Genomic DNA, 21,799 nt, shown 5'->3' with positions numbered 1-21,799 from the left:
CGGAGGCACTGTGGAGAATACAGGGAGGAGGCTGAGCCAGATGATTAAGTAAGAGAGAGCGAAGAAGGAGAAGAAAAAAAAACTGGATGGGAAGAAATCGAGAATTCAAGTTTGAACAAATTGGACGAGGAGATAAGAGATTAAATATGAACTAGAGCTGTAAAGAGAGATAACCAGGGGTTAAATTGAGCCAGGGCTAGCACACAACCCTTAGCGCATCTTCAACACTGTATTTCTGTACAAAAATGCTTTTAAAATGTATGCAATCAAAGAAAACTCTGCTGCATATAAAATCAAGCGCTTCCTAAGCTATCAGCCAGAGAGCAGCCGGTTGTTTGGCCGGGACCCTGGCTGAAGGGGGCTCTCTCTATGTTAACTATAATATAAAAAGTCAAAGTATAGTATGCTGGATAATCTTTGGTCCTTTTTCTCACCTCAGAAGATTGCTAAAAACAGCGTGATCCCATTGAGTGTTTTTGGCGGATGATGAGGAAAGCATGACGGGTGGGCCACCGCGGGAAAATACAGAGGGGCTTTCATGAAGCTATTTATGATAAGATTCCTAACACTGGCTGTCCCCGGACAACAGGCCCCAGAAAGCTCAGAAAGTGAGATAAATGAGCGGGAGCTACAACAGAGGGGGAGGGAGAGCGCTCACTGTAAATATTGGCAAGATGGAGAGTAAAAAAGACTGAAAAGATGTATCAGAGAGTAATGAGAGGGGAAGAGAAAAGAGGGGAGTGTATTTTGTTAATAGAGATGGTAAAAGCCAGACGAACAGAATAAAGCATCACATTTCCTCTCAGGCTCTAAATAAACAAAACACAATCCTCCACTCCCAGCACCCCCCCAGAGGGCATGATAACTTCGTTATGTGCGCTTTACATCCAGAACCTGAAAACATTATCTGAAGTTATTACAAATCCATTTCCAGTAAGACCCTGCAGACATTCAAACTTAATTACCACGCTCGTCTTCATAACATTTGCACTGCATGCACATACAACCCATACCCGCTCTGGTACCTGCAGCTTAAATGTAAATCTTTTTAAGATATCTGTTCTGATAAATTAGATTTTTATTCCAGTGTATATTCCATGTGTAATATCTGTGCTGCTTCTTATTCTGTTGCTGCATTGACACGTGAATTTCCCTACAGGGATAATTAAAGATCCATAGTATATCATGAACAGCGCATGTTATATCAATATTGATTTACGATACACAAAAATGTGAAATGAAAATCATAAAACAATAGGTTGCAGCTTTGTTTATGACACATTCAGAGTTGTAGTAGTTAACCAAGATGACGAACATTGTACCAGCCGTGTATAACATAGCCACGATTAAAGACTGTTAGCTTGAGTCAAGACCAATTAGTGCTGCGCCCAGACCAAGGACCCTCCTCTCAAAAACATGACTCGAACAAAAGGCTGTTTAAGAATGTATCGCTGATCGCAGTAATAAAGATATACATTTTGTTCCTTGATGTTGGAGTCACCTCCTGCAGGGTCACAGATGGAGCTGTAAATATTCTTCTGTAATCCACTAAAAGCCTTGTTAGGATTAAGGTCTCTTCCTTAAGTGTGAAGGGCACTGCAAGGTGCTGGATGTCACGCACATTAAGTGCTCTAATGTCGCCATAAACATTGTCCTGTAAAACACCGCCACCATAAGCTGCTTCTTTATTAAATCAGATACTTCGTGTGCAACATGTCTGACCAGTGTGGTGTCGAGACAGAGCCAGACTCGCTGTTAATGTCCCCCAGGAGCCTCTCAGGGTGGAGGTATCACTACAACTGAATGTAAACAGGGCATTCAGAAATGACTCAACACATAACAAATAACAGTTTATTTTGCACAGAGAAGAACTATGAATGAATACATTTCCATTTACTGGAAAATATGTTCGGGAGAGCTCTTAAAAAATGCATTTATTGTGTAACAATGTCGTTGGTTATTAAGTACACTCTATGTTCCCTGTGTGTTTACTGTGTGTGTGTGTGTGTGTGTGTCCACAGTACCTGGGCTCCATGCTGGTGAAGGAGCTGAGGGGGACAGAGTCCACACAGGACGCTTGTGCCAAGATGAGGGTAAGACACGGCATTACGCATTACTCCTGCTGTTGCTAGGGAAGATCCTACTGCTGCTACTGGGATCTGGAAACACAGCCACATAGCTTAAAAGGTGTCTGAATGATCCCAAAAATAAAACTCAAGTTGTAAACATTAATCCTAAATGCATGTGGCCATATCACTTAAATGTACACAAATGTGGGACAGTCTCATATTAAGAGTGCCCTCACACTAACTCTAATAATAATAGAATAATGGTAACCTATCATGACAGTGGATTAAGTGTATTGAGGGATTCATTTTTAATATCCTTGCCTACTTGGTGGTTTGATATCACGACCCTCGCCTTTCAACTTATCTCCTTCTCGTTCTGCTGCAACTCTTCTTCCTCTCCTGTGCGTTCGTCTCATCTTTTCTTCCTGCTTCCTCAATCTCCCATATTTGACTGTAACACCGTCTATCTCTATCCTGAGCTGCTGCAGTGTGAAGAATCATTTTAATATTCATGAGCAAAGCTTTCTGTTCCTCTCCCCTCCTCCCTCTTTCCTTCTGTCTCTATATTTATGTTGCCACATTGGAGGGAATCTTCTTTTCTTCTAGTCCTCTCCTTCCTCAGTGTGACACACATTTGCTGCAAACCCAGGCTGTAATTAAGTGCAGTAAGACACACATCATATCGCTCCATTTTCTCCGTGCAAACACATCATCTTTAGTTGCACACTCAATCCCAGCGTTCCTCCTTACATCTGTCCCTGCATCTTTAAGCTGTGGAGGTAGATGTGGATGTTAAAATCCCAACTTCACAGCCTCCTGCTGGGTTTCTGCCAGCCTTCAGCATTGATCCTGACAAGGCCGACCCAATACACTGCGAGCAGGGAGGAAGAAACGCAACAAAGAGGAGAAGCAGATAAAGAAAGGAGAGCAGTTAGTAGATTTGACAAGGAGGAGAAATGAGGGACGGAGTGTGACAGTTACACGGATACTGAGGAGATAACAAGATAAAGGGATTCTGAGAAAGCAGAAGAGTCTCATCTCACGTCGATCCCTTTGGATATATAAGATCTGTTGGCAGGTAGAATGACAGCTTGGACGGTGACACCTTGCTGTAAATCACACCATTCTCCGCAGCACCTCCAGCAGAATGAACTTAAATATGTGTAAATATGTTGAGACATATACAGTAGGAGCCCAATGTGGCTAATAGACTTATTGCAGCACTAATGTCGATGTGGTTTAGAAATGTCTAAGAACCCTTCACCTGTGGAGATTATTTGAATGGGTAATAAAGGAGAAATCATCAATACACTGTTTAAACACCTCATCCACCTCATGCTTTATTTCTTTATTAAAAAAAATGGATTAAAGTATGAATAATTTACCAAACTAAAGTCATTTATTTGGAACCAATTACACATTTTGACTACGGAGTGTTAAACGTGTAGTACTACAACTGATGCCTGTGCTATCCTGTCTACTGACTGCTTCAGATGCCATCTCTCATGATCTTTGTCTTCCTTGCTTCTTATGAACTCAAAGAAGTCCACAGAGCAGATGAAGAAGGTGCCGACCATCGTCCTCTCCGTGTCCTACAAAGGGGTGAAGTTCATCGACGCCACAAATAAGGTAGCGTGTCCTTCCTGCGCCGCCTCCTGTTAATAACACGTGAAAGGTCAGGCTCTCCAGCACAAGCATGAGTGACATTCAGAGGTGTCAGAAATGCACTGCTGCTGAGGGCTGCTTCTGCTGCAGCCTGACGGACAATATGGTGTAAAAAATCAATAAGGTGTAAAAGAGGGCAAAACACAAACAACACACACAACAATAATCAGTTTGGAATGGACAAGCAGGAAAATCAATCACAGCCTACTCACTTCATTAAATCCTTAATGAAGTGTACAGAAACGGGGGTGATATGGCACTTTATAAATTAAAATTGACTTTACTAGAACAACACTCAAGGTAATTTCACTGTTCATCATCACCTCTTCCGCCTCCATTCATAGTAACATTGTGTCAGCATCAGCACTAGTTCCTGTAAAATGAGAAGGTAAAGTTAGTAAACAGGAGGAAAAAACTAAATGACCATACTGATTACAGTCACCAAAAAGTCCTGTTTAAATGAACTCCCTTTCATTAAAGTGCTCTTTGCCCCTCATAAGCCTGTGAGAGTAGAATACGATAGGGATGATGATTTAGTATAAACACTGCTAACTACATAACACATAAGAGTAACAAGCCTTTCTGTACAGTCATCTGGTTACTGAAAGACTTTGTCTTGAGGTTACCAACACGTCTAACTTTAAACATTAAAACGTTTTTAATGTGTAATGAGTCTGGGCTGTTGTCTTAGTTCTATAATTATTTGAAAGCAGTTGACATCTTTTAGAGCTGGCTAATAATTTCACTATAAGGAGTCAATTATTGCTCTCATGTAGTGATTCCTGTGCACAGGTGTAACAGGGTCTGACCCCCCTCAGGTGGGTAATAAAGGCACAGTGAGGAACAGATTTAAGATATTATAAGCAGCTTGCTTTCAAAAGGGTATTTATTTAAGCCTCAGCTTTCCAAAATCACACACCCAGCAGAAAATGAGCCCAATTTGCATATAATCAGTACATTTTTATTTTTTCCTCAGGCAACAGAGCACAGAGCACAGACTAAAGTAGGTTAGTTATAATCCAAGAAGAAACACAGACAGGAAATTACCTGGAATCATCATCTTCCATATTCTCTCTCCTTATCTGATCTGCTGTCCCTGTATACAAAAACAAACAATCAATAGGCTGATGAAGATACTTTTTGAAGATAAATATAATACAATCCAGTATAGCAATTGTGGGCTTTGACTTTGTTTGATTTACAGCACTGAGAATTAAAGTAACACACAGACAGCAGTGTGACATTACCAGAGGACATATTCAAACTCAATGTCTCCAGAAAACAGTCAAACCAAAATGTAACTATAGTTATTATGGTTTTGGGATGTGTGCGATTGAAACAATAATAATAAATAATAAATCAGATTTGTTTTTCCATGAAGTGGCTCACAGGAAATAATAAACAACCTGTCCTGGCTGCTCCTTCCTTTCCTGCAGAACATCATAGCCGAACATGAGATCCGTAACATCTCGTGTGCGGCTCAGGATCCAGAGGATCTGTCTACATTTGCCTACATCACCAAAGACCTCAAGTCCAGTCACCACTACTGCCACGTCTTCACTGCATTTGATGTGGTTAGTACCGACACTGTGTCACAGATCCCATGCATGGTGCTTTAACATCCCGTAGTGTTCTGACGCCCGTGTGTTTGTTTTTATCGTCTCGTCAGAACTTGGCGTATGAGATCATCCTGACCCTGGGCCAAGCCTTCGAGGTGGCCTACCAGCTGGCCCTGCAGGCAAGGAAGAGCGGCCACGGCTCATCCACGCTGCCGGAGAGCTTCGACAGCAAGCCCAGTAAACCTGTCCCCAAACCTCGAATCAACATCCGCAAATCTGTAAGCATCGCGTCACACAGCCGCACTGTGTGGAGGAAAATCCATCCTAAACACCTGCAACCTTTTAAAGAAGAATGTTAATTAAAATAGGATGTTGTGCTTTTTTTGAAGTTCCCTGCAGAGAACTCAACTGGATCCTCTTTATCTTAAAGCTGCTATATAATAAGCTGTTAAAAGATGTACTGATTGTTTATGAAAGTTGTGTTATAGGATGGATTTTCACTTCTAATAACAGCTCTTAACCCTGCTTCCAATCAAATCTAACCATCATCCCATCAAATCTGTCCCTTGACACTGCAATCTGTCCATAACTCTCCCCCTTGTTCTCTGATTGGTTCATGTCTCTCATCCCCGCTCAGCCGCCGTGCATTAGGTTGGATGATCCCAGACTGCTTGTGTTTTGTTTGTGAGTCTCCTCACAGCATACACTGTGGCAGAGGGTTAGGTGGATATTTGATCTGTTAAGCGTCCGCTCGGTCTTCTCGTCCCTGCAGTCTCTTCCACACAGGGCTGATTGATGAGGCCTGTTTTCATAGAGCTCTGGGGAGGCTTGCTTGGCTCGCCCCGCTCTGTGTGTGTGTTTGTCTGTAAGAAGATAAAGGATGTGGAAGACTCCCACATACTGCAGCCTTGTATGAAGGATTAGATATTGACATTTCAGTCCATCAGTTTCTCATCACAAATGCTGGGGTCTCTGGTAGTCACACCAAAACTGCAACATGTGCGTAGAAACTACAAACCAATCTGCCTCTGTCTCGTGTTTCATGTTTTCCATTGGCAGTCCTACAAAGCTGCAGTACACGTCCCTGTTCTGTTTGGTAGGTTTGGAAAAGGTGACTGTGGGGTAAGATCATTCATCTATATTTAAGCATTAACTGTGTTATTTTACGAAAAATGGGTTATTTTTGATGATAGAAAACAAAAACAGGACCTAGCTATCTCACGTTATGAGTGGTACTAAAAAGGCACAGGGTTCCTTGAGTGGTTCTTTAATCCCCGCCCTAGCGTTGTGAATCTTGTCTTCCTCATCATCATTCCTCTGTGTGTGCATATGTGCAAACGTGTTTGACCTTTCGAGGCCACCGCCAACCGCAGCGTCACAAAGTCTATCTGAAAACCTGTCAACCTCCCATTAACCCCGACACAGCGTTAAAATAGTCCCGCTCACACACTTCCACAGCAGCAGACACGCATCAGCTGGCACAGCGGCATGTGTGTCTAAAGGGCCCATATAGAGTTACGGGGCCTGCTATATCAGTGTGCATGCAGACCAGATTTAAGTCCATTTACATACTGTGAGTCATGGAAGAGATGGTGATGGAGAATCTGAGGCTTCAGGGGAATGGCCTTGCTTTCTAAAGTTAGAGCGCAATGTGAGGCGCTGAGGAAAGACGAGAGGAGGAGAAAAGATTTTAAAAAGACATGCAACGTGTGTGTGTTTGCTTTACTGCTGTGTGTTGTTGCAAAGCTTGTGTGTGGTCTTGTGCTTACAGAGATGATGGATGATGACATGTCTACACACAACCTGCTGAGTCGGCAACCGTTACATTAACCATTAATTGCATTTCCTTTCTCTGTAGGTGGTGTGTAGTTAATGGCTTGTGGGGAGCAGAGATGCTGCAGGATTCACTTTATATTCCTGCCACCTGCAAGCTATAATTTCCATCCTGCCCCCCCCGCTATAAAATACCGTGGCTCTGCCCACAAGTACCTGTTTCTCCACACCCTCCCTTTTCATTTTGATGTTGTGTGTTATCTGAGCGTATCCGCTTGTAGATCTCCCTCAACACACACTTAACTTGCCCTCATGAGTGTGACCGCATCCGATGTGACTATTGTCTGTGATTAGCGTCGGCATGTTGTTGTAATCGGAGTGTAGCTTCAGAACTGAAATACACCCCAACCCTGTATGAGTGAGTTTTACCCTCTGAAGTATCCCAGTGAAGTGGAAATAGCTTGTTTCCATGCAGACGGTTATATGTTGGTGGTCTTCGAATCATACATTTACACTTTCTGAAAATGAAATTGAACCACAAGCTATCTTGCCTCACCTTCAAAATTGTTCATGAGTCTGGCTTGTGTACATGTTTTTGCAGAGTGATGTTTTATTCGTCTTGCTGGGAGTGTTTTTGTCCTGCAGGAGTTGCTTTTTAAGTGTGGCCTAACATGGTCTGCTCCGGCTTTAGTTTTACTGTATTGCAGTAATGCTGCTGTCCCACGCTGTTGCCAGGACGATGACTTTGCTGCCATGTTGTTGCCATGGTTTTGGAGTGTTGTTGCCATGCAGATGCTCTGTGCCTTTGCCGTGCTGCTTTGTTGTTTTTGGGTGTTGCTGTTGCTGAGCAGGCGCACATTGACCTGTATATGACCTCTGCCCCTGTAGGTCATCATGTCCCCCGTCAGCCGCTGGTCACTGGGTCACATTTACACCCCTCACCGGCCTCCTCTCCACCCTCCTCTTCCTCCCCCTCGACTCTTCCATCTTCCTCACAAAGCTCAGTCACAGGTCCTCCACGCTTTTCCTTCTCTTCTTCTTTATTTCCACATGATTCTTTTTATTTTAGTCAAGGAGAAAGCGTCGCCTGTAAGTGCTTCCATTTTATTCTGCTTAAGTCGACTCACTCTGCATCCTCGTGTGGTTCCGTTTGCAGTGAGTGTTGTCTGTCGCATATTTAGTTACTACGCCCCCCCCCCCTTTATAAATACCAGTAAAAGAAATACCAGTTTTTTAAATTTTTCTTACAGTTAATACAGAGATGAACTCGACTAGTGCCTCTGTTTTTATATTCCCCAAGCACTCATTCAACCCCTTCATGGGAAAACACAGCCTTCTTAAAGATGGTAAATGTTTAAATAAGTATAAAACTATATTTATTAACAGGCTGCATTCAAACCTCCATTAAATGCTGGGAACGAGCTATTCTGCTTTGAGTGTTTTTCCTACTGATCTGCTGATGTTTGCTGCTCATCCACATTTTCATGTTGCACACACGGCAGTCAAATTTTTAAAGGGTCCTCCGAAGAAGACTGCAGTACCAGAGCGTACAGTGTGCTAACAAAATGATTCAAATGAGCTAAGTGCAGTAGACTCCAATATAGCATGTTTTTGCATCAGCATAATTGAGGTTGATGTCCTTTGAAGGTTTGCAGAGTCAAATCCCTCAGTGTGATTTCCTGCAGCATTCCTACAAGTTCCCTTACGTTCCCACCCTCAGCACAAACCCCAGAGCGGTTGTTGATATAAAACTTATTTCACAGGCGCAGTTCGTTCAGCAGCTTCATGTGCGGTTGATGAATTTGAGACTAATCCTGGCTGTGTTGAGTTGCAGTGAGATGAAAAGTGTGTTTGTTCCTTAATCCTGTAACCCCCATAACAAGATTATAGGGTCTTTCTGTGGTTGTCCGAGCTTCTGGCAGTGAGGGAGAGGATAGAAACTCGATCAATACTGTAGTTAGTGTCCGTTTTGTATCCGGAGCAGTGTGTTGAGACAAGATAAGAGAAACATGGCTCTGTTAGTGCTTTGCAGAACTCTGAGATTAACCCTGTGTACTCCAGAAGTAGATCTGTAATGCTCATTTATAAAATATTAAGGTTATAAATATATTGCTTAGAAAGACAAATGTAATCTTCTTCTATCAAAAGTGTAGCTCTCACATCAGGTCTGCCTTCTGCCCAAATCATCTGAAGATGAACCAAAAGAATGGAGGAAAAACACCCTCACTCTCACCCTCACCCTCAGCAACAAAACCTAGCCTAGCCGCGTCATCGGTTGCTGGGGTTATTTTTGAAGCAATGTGCATTGTTTGGTTGGTCTCCTGGCTCTGAATAGCTTCACTGTGGCATCAGGCAACTGCTAGGATGCAATGCTGCAAAAAAGCACATGGTAATTGAGTTATTATTATTATTATTATAATTAATAAGATTTTCTCTATTGAGACTGTGAGCTTTCTGTCTATGATCTTTGTTCTGCTTTCTCATTTGTGATCTGTATCTCAGCTCCCTCTCACATTTCAGTTTTTTTCCTCCATTACATAACTTTGTAAGCAGCACATCCTCCATGTCATCCCTTCTACCGTCTCACTCTGAGTTTGGTGACTATATTAGCATTAGATTGTCTCGTTATATGCTCTCTTCAGTGTAAGAAAACAGTAACAGCTGTTTGCATTGAACATGTGTCAACAGTAAAGTGGAGTACTTTAAAAATTGAGAACATGCAGGTTGATGAAAATACTATGGCACTTTTTCCAACAACTCTCCTTTCCCTTCTCTGTGTGCATCAGATGGAGCAGCCGTCCATGGACCAGAAGGGCCACGCCAACGTGCCGTGGATTGTGGAGCCGGGTCAGGAGGCCAAGAGAGGAGTCAACACCAAGTACGAGACCACTATTTTCTAACATACACCCGCCTTGTCCACTCCTGTGTGTGTGTGCCTTTCAGAGGTTGCCCTGTACTGGGGCCCCGCCCCGGAGTTGGGCACGAGCGACGCACGCCGCCGCGTCACCTCACCGGCTGAAAAATAAAAAACGAAACATCCTGCCCCGCCCCCGTTAGCCGAGCCTGTCCACTGCATGATGACGTTTGGCGCTGCGCTGTCTCTTCTTCTCTCTTTTGTTTCTGCTCTCCCCCTCTGTGGCCCTGGCCTCTTTCTCCTGCCTGCAGGGCTGGCGCATGACCTTTGAACCCAGGGCTGTGGTGCACTTCTCTGTCTCCACCTGTAGGGTGAATGGTCAGCTCAGTTTTTCCACTTCCTGTTTGTAAGTCAGTCAGCGTCCAACCAGTGGATTGTTCTGCTTCAGCCTCTTGTTTTTCTTACTTCCTGTTGATGGGTGCAACCGTTTGGCTTCGTCTCTCTCCACTTTTTTCTCTTTCGACTGCCTCCATCCCTCGCTTTTCTCTGCATTACAGCCCCTTTATCCAACTGCCCCTGACAACTTGAATGAGAGTTGTAACCAGAATACTGCTAAGAGCTGTGACAGTGTTGTAGCTGTCTGAGCCCAGTGTGGCGCTGACAGGACGAGGGCTCTTGTCCAAACGTGACAACTGGAGGAAGGTTGACACTTTAAACATTTTTAATCAAAGAGGAGAGGTGATGTAGCACAGTCTAACTTTGACTCAAACTGGTTCATCCAGCAGGCTACTAGAATGTATTACAACTTTTTGATTCTTTATATCAGATTATTTTTGAAAGTACTAACAAACAACTTTAGACTTCTTTGTTTGCTTTGATAGCACATGTGTGTGTGTGTTTGTTCAGAATTATTTTAACCAGATGGATTTTTCCCTGGCCATAATCCATATTCTATGTGGGGGGGGGGGGGGGGGGGGGGGGGGGGGGGGCGATCTTGTATGTAAAAGGTTTAGCATGTGGCTTGTGAGACGCATGGTGGCCATTTTGGATTTGCTGAGCAGGGGGGCCGGTGGAGAGGCGGGGTGTGAGGGCTTTCTCGATAAGTGATGTCATCTCATTTGCAGGGCAATGCCGGACGCTCATGTCTATTACTGTGGAATGCAAAGAATGTAGCCAGCCCTAAACACGGACCTTGTCTCACATACAATGCAAAATGGACTACAAAGGACTACAAACATGGATGCTACTCCACAGTGTTTAAGGTTGACTACAACATTCCTCCACATGATGCTTGACACAGTAAACATATGACAGACTTTACACACTAACAGACAACGGTCTGCTCTGAATGTACACTTATTTGAAAGCCGCCTCAACTTTCTTCAGCGGGATGTTTAATGCGCTCGCCTGGGAGGCGTGACCTGTGAACTTTTGGGCGGTCACGGCGCCTCCATGGAAACTAAGTATGTTTACAGGGCAACTGTTGCTAACAGACATGGACTCGCTAAAGGCACCACTGGGCATGTATCAGTGTAAGAATGGGCATGGGTTTGAGGACGTCTGGCTGGCTCTTTTGGTCTTTTTATTTTCTTTAAAGTCAGAAAATAATACAGAGATATATGCACAATTGTGTAAATGTGATTGGACTAGCTGCAACACGCTAGAGATGCAACAGGTTTGTCCTATAACGGATATTTAACCTATGTGAACAAAACAGCATCTAGCGTTTAAAAAAAAAAAAGTATTCTATTCGTATTGCCCGACATTTTAATGTTGAATATGAGAGTATTATATTACCATGATGATTATGATTATTCTTGTGCAATTCTTGTCTACTGTTGTCTTAATGTTACATTATTTTTCTATGATATGATGATGAAAACCTTGGGCTTGAGAACGATGGCCATCCTTTAAAATCTGAACCATATGATCATATTGTACACAGAGTGAATGTTGCAGGTGGCTAGCTAACTCTTGTCAGGTCAACCCTCATTTCTCATGGGGCTATACTTATCTAGCAGATGTACTATTTTAAACGCAGTATTACTGTTTTATTTGGATGAGACATTATCCGATTATAAGATGTACATAGATATTTTGCCAACTCATTGTTCATACATGTAATGTAAAAGAGAAAAGAATAAAGAATTTGCAGTACATGGCACTGGAAACAAGGTACCACAATAAAGGTTGGGAACTAAAATAAGAAGAATGAGGTAGAGTGTATTTTGAGTGAAAATGGGTTATTTGGTGACATCCCTGCTGACCAACTTATGTACATATGCTTGGGCTTCCAGCACACTGATTTTTGTAATTTTGGCCATTATTTATATCCTTGTAAAGCACATGGAATAAAATATGACTTGTAAAAACCATAACTCATAACGCATAAGGTGTCATAAGTTATTGCTTTCACTACATTAAGAGGTATTATACAGTTTCACTTCTACTATGAAAGTATCTGAGCACACCTATTCAAAGGTTACTCTACAGTTTACTACTTCTTGTCCTGTTTTTATAGTTTTGGCCATTATGAAATTGCATTTGCCAAGGTATATGCAGAGATCTGGAAATAACATCCTCAGTGAGAGTTGAGCTACATTTAAAGATGCATAACAACTGGCTGAAATATATTTAGCCCCAGATAATTGCCAATACATTAAATTATTTAAACATTGGCATCCACAATGTAGGTAATAATCCCTTATTGAACACAAAATCTGGGTGCAGCTACAGAAGGTCAAGGTTGGATTTCACGACGAACTGTTTGATTCAATGTTAACGTTCAACCGGAGGGTGTGTTTGCAACCTGCCTGATTGCTTGTCTTGCCTCGTTTCTTTGGAACAGTGTTTTATCAAATCAAATGCATTAAATGGCTGATGTTAGGTAAGACCTTCATCCAAGCCAGCTGATATCAAACTAACTTACATAGAATAGTGATGTGAGTCATTTACCTCATGCTGAATGTAGTAGCAGGCTGGGATGGATGACGCTCCTCCTCCCTCGCTGCAACTTAACATGAAGACAGAATTCAAACATTAGGAACTGTTCTTATTTTAGTTCTATTTAATGTATCAACTCCACGGTTAAGGATTTCTTGCTGGATGAGAGAAAGAAATATGTGTTTAGCTTGTTTAAAAACCTGGTATGAATAGGTAGGATATTGATTCACATTAATGTGTTTTTTGCCATGAGGGGATATGTTTTTCCCTCACATTACCTAAGGTGGGTCATTCACACTGAGGTTGTGAAAGTCATTAGTGATGCATAAAGAGTGTTAATTGTTGTGAAACACCTAGAGAATAGATTGTAAGGGGCAGTCTGTTTCGGTGATGTTGCTCCAGTTTAATTTTACTCTTCTTGAAAAAAATCCCTGTGCTCGATCCAAAATGCCATCGTGCTCTTGGTTTTCAAAGTGACTTAGTGTTGAATATTCATACATCTCGGTGATACTGGATCCAAAAAAGGAAATACAATTGATATTCCAAATATCCCTCCCTGTGATCATTTCAAATGTTTTTCCAAAAATCAATAATCTACCAAAGACCTTAGAGGGGATTAACGGTGATGATCAGATAATTAGTGAAGCTTTTACAATCCTGACAGCTATTCTTGTGTGACTAATACAGCAACACAGTTCAGAGATACATCGACTCGGAGAGAGGTCTTCACCCACTTAATCAACCGATCGACATTAATACATGCGGTAAAGATGGACCAGCTGCTATGTTTCCATGGTGACCCAAATTAATGAAAGCATCCCTCATAAACCTCTGTGTAATGTTAAAATAACAAACAGCACACTGACACTGCAACAATAGATAGCCAGTTAACCAGGCCAGCAGCAACCAATGAGGGGATGGATGGGTGCTAATGTATCAACAAACCTAATGCAAAGGTACACGCTATCTGTCTGGACTTGGGTGGGAGAAATCAATTATGACAATGTGGGTAAGACCCCCAGGACACAATAAGGTTTTTGCCTATAATTTCAGACAAATTCAGCAAGAAGAGGAGCTAATATTATTCTAACTAAAAATGCCACCCTCGACACACACTTGTGACACACATGTTAGCTGCAACTTCCATCGCATCTCTTTCCCATAAAGCTCAGTAATGACAGATTTCACTAAACAAACACAAAGAGTCTGGCAGGGTTTGGATTCTGAGCCCCTCTGGCTGTCCCACCACATGGCCCGCCTGGATTTGACTGACAGAACTCGCAGCCAGAAACTAAACCCATCATCACAGTGCACTGTACTTTGAAAGGATCTACAGGGGGAAGGCAAAGGTAAGGGTCTCTGGTCAACAGGAGCTGTTTGCATGATGTAGCTGCTACAAGTCATATCAAATAATGTAACAATTTCATAAGCATAACGTACTCCTTATATTTACAATATATTACTGTAACCAACATTGTATTACAGTTACATTTGATTTGCACTGACAAAAATGAAATGCAGTTCTGGCATTTAATTATTATTTAAGTCATTAATAAACCAAAATGCCAAACATTTGCTGGCTTCTGCTTTTCTCTGTTTTATATACAGTATTTGTAAACTGAATACATTTCAGGTTTGGACTGTTTGTCTTTGAGCTCTGGTTACTTGTGGTAATGAATAATTGATAATCAATTGCAGCCCTACAGTCAGGAAGTGATTTCAGGCTTATTGTTAAGCATTGTTTTTGACGGTTAAAATGAGAAACATCAGTGGCGGCAGATCATAACAACAGCCTAAATATGTCAAATACATATTTATCCGAAATTGATATCAAGGCCACAGACTCTGAACTTGAATTAGGCCGCCATTGAAAATTTGACCTATGGTTTTGCTGGATGTTCTGAACCTTGAGTTTAGGTCATTTAAACATTTCAATAAGAACATCTGATAAGAATTTTAAAGGAATCAAACATGATAAGTAGATTGTTGATATCGGCTAAAGGTTAATGCTGTCTCAGAAATACAGCAACAAGTACATTCCAGTATTTTCCACAGATATGAACTGCAGAGTTAACTACAGCGCAGTAGATTATCACCAATGATGTTTCTTGTTTTACAAACCAACCAATCACTACCAAGCCATATAAAAAATTAAAAAATCTGTGAAGGTAAGGATGAGCGATTGTGGCTGAGGGTCTATTAAACTACAGTAGGCTGACATTTCCACTGAAAGGCTGAACAAGCATTTGTGATGAGCTATAAACCTCTGGATGAAAAGGCTCACAATCTACAGTTACCATCAGTTGGCTGTTCTCTGAGATTAGAAGAGAAAAGACTGCCGCTGCCGCATATTGGCCTCCTGAAGATTTAGCGCCAATCCTGATAAAAACTGACAGAACATTTTATTGTTTGTAAAGAGCAGACCACTGCGGGATGTGAGTGGGAGGTAATATAAGACATTATTTCTGGAAAATTAGACTAGGAGTGGAGAGAGATTCAGTATTTAGGCTCCAGCAGCTCGATTTTATTTCTACTGCTGGCAGAGTTGGAGGCAAAGGACTTAAACGAAAACAAACAGGAAAATGAGGACAGAATTGTGGAGGATGAGAGGAACACATGGAGAACAACGGTGGATTTCTGACTGAAAATCACTTTGCTATTCATAATGAGACACTGATTTCTTGGACTTCTGCAGTCATGTGTAAAACAGGAAGAGTACATGCTTTGTTTTCTGTCTGTGTGAGACTGTGGGAGTGGGCCAAGTTTCCAGATGGTGTGTACTGCCCACGGCTAACAGATAAATGAGACGACTATGGAAAATTGCTTGTGTAACAAGCACAATATTATCTGGCATTCATTCAATATGGTCGGCTTCAACCAGAGAACTAATGAACCCATGGGGGGGTAATGCAGGTCTGTGATCGCATTAACATTCAAATCCTCTTTGTTTATCATTCATTATACAGACTCAAATCCACATGTATATGTCTACAACACACAAACAAAGCAGAGGAAGAGAGTGAAAAGATCTATGTAAAACTATTTTACATAAAGACAGTTTGCTGCATTTGCTAAATGACTGGCAGAACACAAAACACACTTTCTGCACCTGGCAGATGTGCTGCAACAGCTCCTACATTATCATAACGGACTGAAACTCTCCAATATGGAACCGACTTGCCAGAAAGTGGGTGATAAAGGAATAAACTCCCTCGGCAAAATACTTTCACAAAAGGTGAGCACACAGATACACACCGTGCTGGGCTCTGCTTGGCTGATAAAGCTGGACACAGGGAGGATAGTTGGCCAAATAATGAAACTCTATCTCTTTAATACACCAGAGAGAGAGAGAGAGAGAGAGAGAGAGAGAGAGAGCGCACACGCTCATTTCACAGGAGACTCTGGCACACTTTATCTCAGAAGAGTACAAAGAAACAAGTTGGACAAAACAACTCTGCACTATCCTCCAAAAGTAACATTCACAAACACCCCGAAAAGTGTTTGTGCCCATTTCTCTAAGAGAAGTGAAAGAGTAGCTGGAAATCATGATGCATTAGTGCTGCACGATTTGGAAAAAGTAAGATGATTTTCACAGATATTGCTCTGCGATATGATTCACAATATTGATAACTTTAGTGTACTGTACTAAAAACTAAACATTAAGATACAAAACTATTTCTAACCACGTATTTATTATTGGATGGACACTGAACTTTCAAACAGGTTGGTTTATTGAGTTGGCTAAACACACCTCAGTAGAATATTTTGATATTAAGTCTCATGGATCGAATTTTAAGATGATGTCTTCAAATTCAAAAGTCCAAAACACTAAAGTATTTGGATATGCTTTAAAAAGTATAAACTGTGTATCATAAACATGTGTCATACTCATCTTTTAAATGCTGCAACCTCTGAATGTTTGGCATTGTTGCTGAAAAAATGAAGGAAACAATCAATCAAAAAGCAGTCGATAAATACATCTTGTTGTTTTCACAACAACCAGACCTCGGGGCTGATTGCAAACAACTGCAGATGTGCATGAAGTTTGTGTTCTCTGAATTTGCATAGGGAGCCAGCATCTGAGAGAAGTTCAATCCGTGTTTGTTTGCTTGGGTCTGCTGAAAGCTCCAAATGGGTAGAGGATCAGCATGTAGGTTAAGTGCTACAGCAAAATGAGATTTGACAGCGCAGCAGAACGGCTCAGAGGAAGTCTTTTACATAAGGACAATTTGCCACATTTTGTGCTGCTGAATGCGGAGAGAGAGAGAGAGAGAGAGAAGAAAGGTAGGTGACGTTAAACTGTGTCAGAGATGCATGTTGCTCTACCCTGATAAACACAAAAACTACAACTGGCACGACTGCGATAAGAGCTAACGTCCTGGCTGCCACATCTGAGCGGAGGTTGACGTCTGCTCCTTAAAAAACATAAAGCTGAGATGACGCTGCTGGCTCATAGCAAGCAATCTCCGAGGAGTCAAAGCAACCCGACAAGCAGCCCCATAAAGCTGCTTATGTCACCTTTCCAGTACAGGAAAAATCAGCATAGCAGAGATCACAAAAATCACTGTTTATGCAACGAGGAATTAAGAAAACACGAGCTGAGAGAGGAAGGGTATCAAGCTGCACCAAGAAGTATATATAAAGAAACAGTTTCTTAAACTCACATTATTTCCTTTTATCACAAAGTGAAGCTGCAATAGAGGGCGTCCTGCTGCCAGATCTATCCATGTATTTGTTGGTTTAACCATTTGTTAATTATGTTGTTTTCACCCCAAATTAAAAAGCCTATAACAGATACAGATATTGTGGCTCAACTGATTTGTAATGTCCCCTTGTAGCCTATCAACAAAAACGTATGCTGCCTCTAAAAGCATAATTAAATGTCTGTGTGATAATGTCCAGGTTGGTTAACATCAGCATAATGTGCCAACAAACCATGAAAGGGTTTTATAAATCAAACACAAAGTAATAAATATTTCAGTTCTATAATTAGGTATCAATTATCCCGGCTGGTACACTGTTTTAGAATAACATTGCCAATCATGTCAAATACTCCCTGAAACCTGTTTCTCTAAGAGAATTCAAATCAAGACATTAAGAGACCCTTATTTGCTGCTAAAAAACAATGAATGTTTTCATGGATTTCTTAAATATAGGTTTTAACACTCACTCACTCACTCACTCACTCACTCACTCACTCACTCACTCACTCACTCACTCACTGACTCACTCACTCACTCACTCACTCACTCACTCACTCACTCACTCACTCACTCACTCACTCACTCACTCACTCACTCACTCACTCACCAACCAGAACAATCTCTATCCATACATCACTGCAGTTCCTACGGTGTATTCATACTCAGTGACATGTGAAGGCGCTCTATTAATTGAGCATTCTTTTGGAACAGGGTTCCTTGAGTAAGCAGAGAGCTTCTCAGAATGGAGACATGAATGCTTAAATCTCATGACAAGAATAAAGAATAGAAGCGGACTTTCATCCTATCTCTACTCCGAGTCAAAAACAGCATGAAGTGAAGTGTACTTGCTGTGTGCATGCTGCTGTTTGTAGCAGCGCAACAAACGAGAGAACAAATGTTTTCAAAAGATAACCAGATAAGTGCACACACACACACACACACACACACACACACACACACACACACACACACACACACACACACACACACACACACACACACACACACACACACACACACACACACACACACTTCCTGAGGCTGAACAGACTACAGCTCCTCAGCCGCTGCAGTCACTGTCTGTCTGCCTTCGTTTGTGCTCAGCAGCACTAATTTTTTAAGACAGCCAATGTTTAAAGCTAAATGATGCGGGAGAGCTGGCACAAGTAAACACAATAATGGCCTCCTTACAAACACATCAAATACAGCAATCTGTTTGTAGCTGGTTTGTCAAACCGAGATAACTATACAGGTTCATAAAGGTTAAATCAAGTTCTTTATCCTGGGTTTATGATAAACTACGTACATTCTGATGGTTTTCACTCCCTGTGGTTATTAACTCCTATATTCTGTTCTGAATGTTGGTTATCCTATATGATGTGAGTACAGTAGGGCTGTGCATCATCAACACTTTTATTGGTACCAATCAAAAGTATTAAATCAGGTCTAGTATCTATTACTGAGATGTTTGATGACATTCATAATCTTGTTTACATATTCTTTGGTCAAACTGTTCCTGATGTAATTAAAATGTTGGCTTATATATCAAGGTAACGTTTTCTTGGTTGTGGCCAGACATACAGCTTAATTAAATGAAAGAAAATATTTGATATGATATTATTTATCCAGATAATAAAATAAAACACTCCAATTTAATTTCTAAATGTTGCAGCGCTTTGTTAGACAAGATTACCCAATGTAATATCTTCCCCTTCTCTGGTTAAATTAAATAAATACTAGTAAAATCTATTTTTGCTGGGTATTTGTCCTCCAATGTCCACCATAAAATCAATGCCACCGTAAAGGTCTCAGGATTTATTTATATAGTTGAATCTAAAAAGGGATTTTTTTTGTAAATTTGTAAATTGATATATTTTTGTTCCGTTCCGTTTGTACCGTCACTATTATTAGCATTGATGAGTGATTATACCCAATAGTTTTATTTCAAAAATAACTCTCCCTCACTGAAGTAACCTCCTGTAACACAATAGACCATTTAAAAGGTCACTTCATAAATATAGCCGACTAGTCACAGAAGATTAAAGCAGCGTCGACACCATGAAAACAAAACGGTGTGCAGAGACCCTTTAGGCTCACAATACGTGGTAATAATTAAAGACAGGAGCACAAATCTGCCCCACAACAAAACAGCCTCGAAAAAACAGCTGGTCCCCCAGAGCTGCAGATAAAATAAGCGCACCCCCAAGAATCAAAACAATCTCCACTGAAAACGTAGAAGACACAAACAGAAGCTTGCCGATATTGATTCAAGGTTTCTAAATAATGAGAATTAAATGTACCATGACAATAAGCGCACCACATGAGGTTGTTCCATCAGGTTTACAGGCCAACTAATTATAAACATGAGATATTTAACAGAAAGAAGATGAATCACAGGTTCAGACTAGAACTATATAACACACACTTTTATTGTGTATTTTATAAGGCTAAATCTACAAGCTCTGTGTCGTCTGTCTACTATTTGTTTTACCAATTCCCTGTCGTCAATTCTTTTGAAAATCAACGATTTTCCTTTCAAATGTTTAGGGTTTGTTTAATACAAAGGAGGGAGCCTTGTATAACGTTCTGAAAGGATTATGCTTTAAATAAGAAGGTATAAGTAATAGTTTTTGAAAAATATGATGAAGGAATATTTAGCTTAATAATCTCAGAGGGATCTCTTCTGAGATTTATGTGATGATCTGTTTTCTTTTTGTAATGCATGGTTGGAATAACACATCTCTTATTTTCAGACTGTATTTGACTCATCTTTTGATTTTTTTAATGATTTTAATAAACTGCCGCCTGTAGAGACTTGCAGATCATCTGCTTTTAAAAGTACGGATTTTTTCTCCATCACATGAACGCTTTTTATGTAACAACTATATGATGGAGGAGTTAAAGAGCTCAGATTTGATCTTGTTCAGCTCGTCCTAAAGAGACATGCCTTATTGTTGCATTTTGGGACTTTATAATCTGATAAGTACTGTTTGCATGTATCAGCCATAATACTGCTAAAATATAACTCACTCCACTCAGCCTTAAGAGGCTTTTAAACTGCAGCTGAACTTTAGGTGGTCTGCACTTCTTCCCCGGTCAATAATCTTGTTCACTGATAGAATACCAGATTAAAGCAGCAGTGCTTAAAGCAGTGCGTGTGTGTGTGTGTGTGTGTGTGTGTGTGTGTGTGTGTGTGTGTGTGTGTGTGTGTGTGTGTGTGTGTGTGTGTGTGTGTGTGTGTGTGTGTGTGTGTGTGTGTGTGTGTGTGTGTGCGTGTCCTGTGTGTGTGTGTGTGTGTGCGTGCGTGTCTGTGTGTGTGTGTGTGTGTGTGCACGTGTGTGTGTGTGCGTGTCTGTATTTGGGGTTTATCTGTTGGGAGCAGCACCTATCTTCATCCTAAAAACGGCTGCTGTTAAGTTTCTGATGACACCAGCCTCATAACTCTTGAACATCTTTGAGCTGCGGTAGTGAGTGACAGACCCTGAGTGATTGAAGAGGCAGCAGCTAAACAATGGAGACAAATTGGTTGTCAAGTAATACAGTTTGATTGTCTTTCCAGAGGACCTTGTATAATGTGAGACTGTAGGCTGAAGTAGGAGTGTCGCTTAAAGAGGTCTCATTATGCTTTTTGTGTTTTCCCCTCTCCTGTAGTGTGTTATGTAGGTTTATAACGTATCTCTCTCGATTATTAAATTATATATTCATATTGTCTCAGGCCTTTTTACTTTCCTGTACCCTCTTTCTAAAATCCATTCATGCCTTCCAGCAGATGAAGGAGAGGTAAGCCATCTCCTCCCCCTCTCACTTCCTGTGGTGTGTCAGTGGTGGTTTGGGGGGTGCTGAGGTGAGACGCAGGTGACCACAGCATCTGCTCTTCCTGGGCTCTGTTCCACTTCAATTCCAATCCTCTATCTGGCATCCTGACCAGTTTACATAGCAATAACTACAATCTACGTTTTTGACATTCCTCCATCCTGCCCTGTGTGATGTAGCCATGGCTGTGTTCCCTGAATCAGCCCAAACCATCTGTGCAGATGGGTGAGTGAAGTTGAAGCAGATCAGGAGAAATGGGATGCTGCTCAACGTGGAACAACTTCTGGCCTTCAGCCCTCTGGCTCCACAAGGGGAAGCAATAAAGGTGGAGCCAACCGAGCAACAGCTGACAGGAAAAAGACCGATGTTTGGCCAAGGTCAGGAAAAAACACACATCCGTACACACAGACACACATATCC

General features: G+C 41.4%; 1 protein-coding gene and 1 long non-coding RNA gene across 4 annotated transcripts in view; one reads left to right on the top strand and one right to left on the bottom strand.

Moving 5' to 3' along the window:
* The window catches only part of anks1b (ankyrin repeat and sterile alpha motif domain containing 1B), a 198,927-nt gene extending 186,629 nt beyond the window's left edge, over positions 1-12,298 (top strand). For both annotated transcript variants that reach the window (XM_063905367.1, XM_063905368.1), the window contains 6 exons: positions 2,022-2,093; positions 3,612-3,698; positions 5,171-5,308; positions 5,404-5,571; positions 9,853-9,944; positions 11,045-12,298. In XM_063905367.1, the coding sequence (XP_063761437.1) occupies positions 2,022-2,093; positions 3,612-3,698; positions 5,171-5,308; positions 5,404-5,571; positions 9,853-9,944; positions 11,045-11,093 (606 nt within the window). In that variant the 3' untranslated portion in view covers positions 11,094-12,298. The remainder of the gene's footprint in view (positions 1-2,021; positions 2,094-3,611; positions 3,699-5,170; positions 5,309-5,403; positions 5,572-9,852; positions 9,945-11,044) is intronic.
* On the bottom strand, positions 3,379-17,067 carry LOC134879079 (uncharacterized). 2 transcript variants are annotated; one of them, XR_010167777.1, is made up of 5 exons: positions 12,876-17,067; positions 6,866-6,952; positions 4,782-4,830; positions 4,058-4,107; positions 3,379-3,724 (listed from the first exon to the last, which is right to left on the bottom strand). It is a non-coding gene; the product is annotated as an uncharacterized LOC134879079 (long non-coding RNA). The 2 variants fall into 2 exon arrangements; XR_010167776.1 differs by lacking the exon at positions 6,866-6,952.
* Between the last annotated feature and the right edge of the window lie 4,732 nt (positions 17,068-21,799).

Source organism: Eleginops maclovinus, chromosome 17 (assembly GCF_036324505.1).
Source record: "Eleginops maclovinus isolate JMC-PN-2008 ecotype Puerto Natales chromosome 17, JC_Emac_rtc_rv5, whole genome shotgun sequence".
Taxonomy (NCBI): Eukaryota; Metazoa; Chordata; class Actinopteri; order Perciformes; family Eleginopidae; genus Eleginops; species Eleginops maclovinus.
This window is presented reverse-complemented; position numbering and strand designations above follow the sequence as displayed.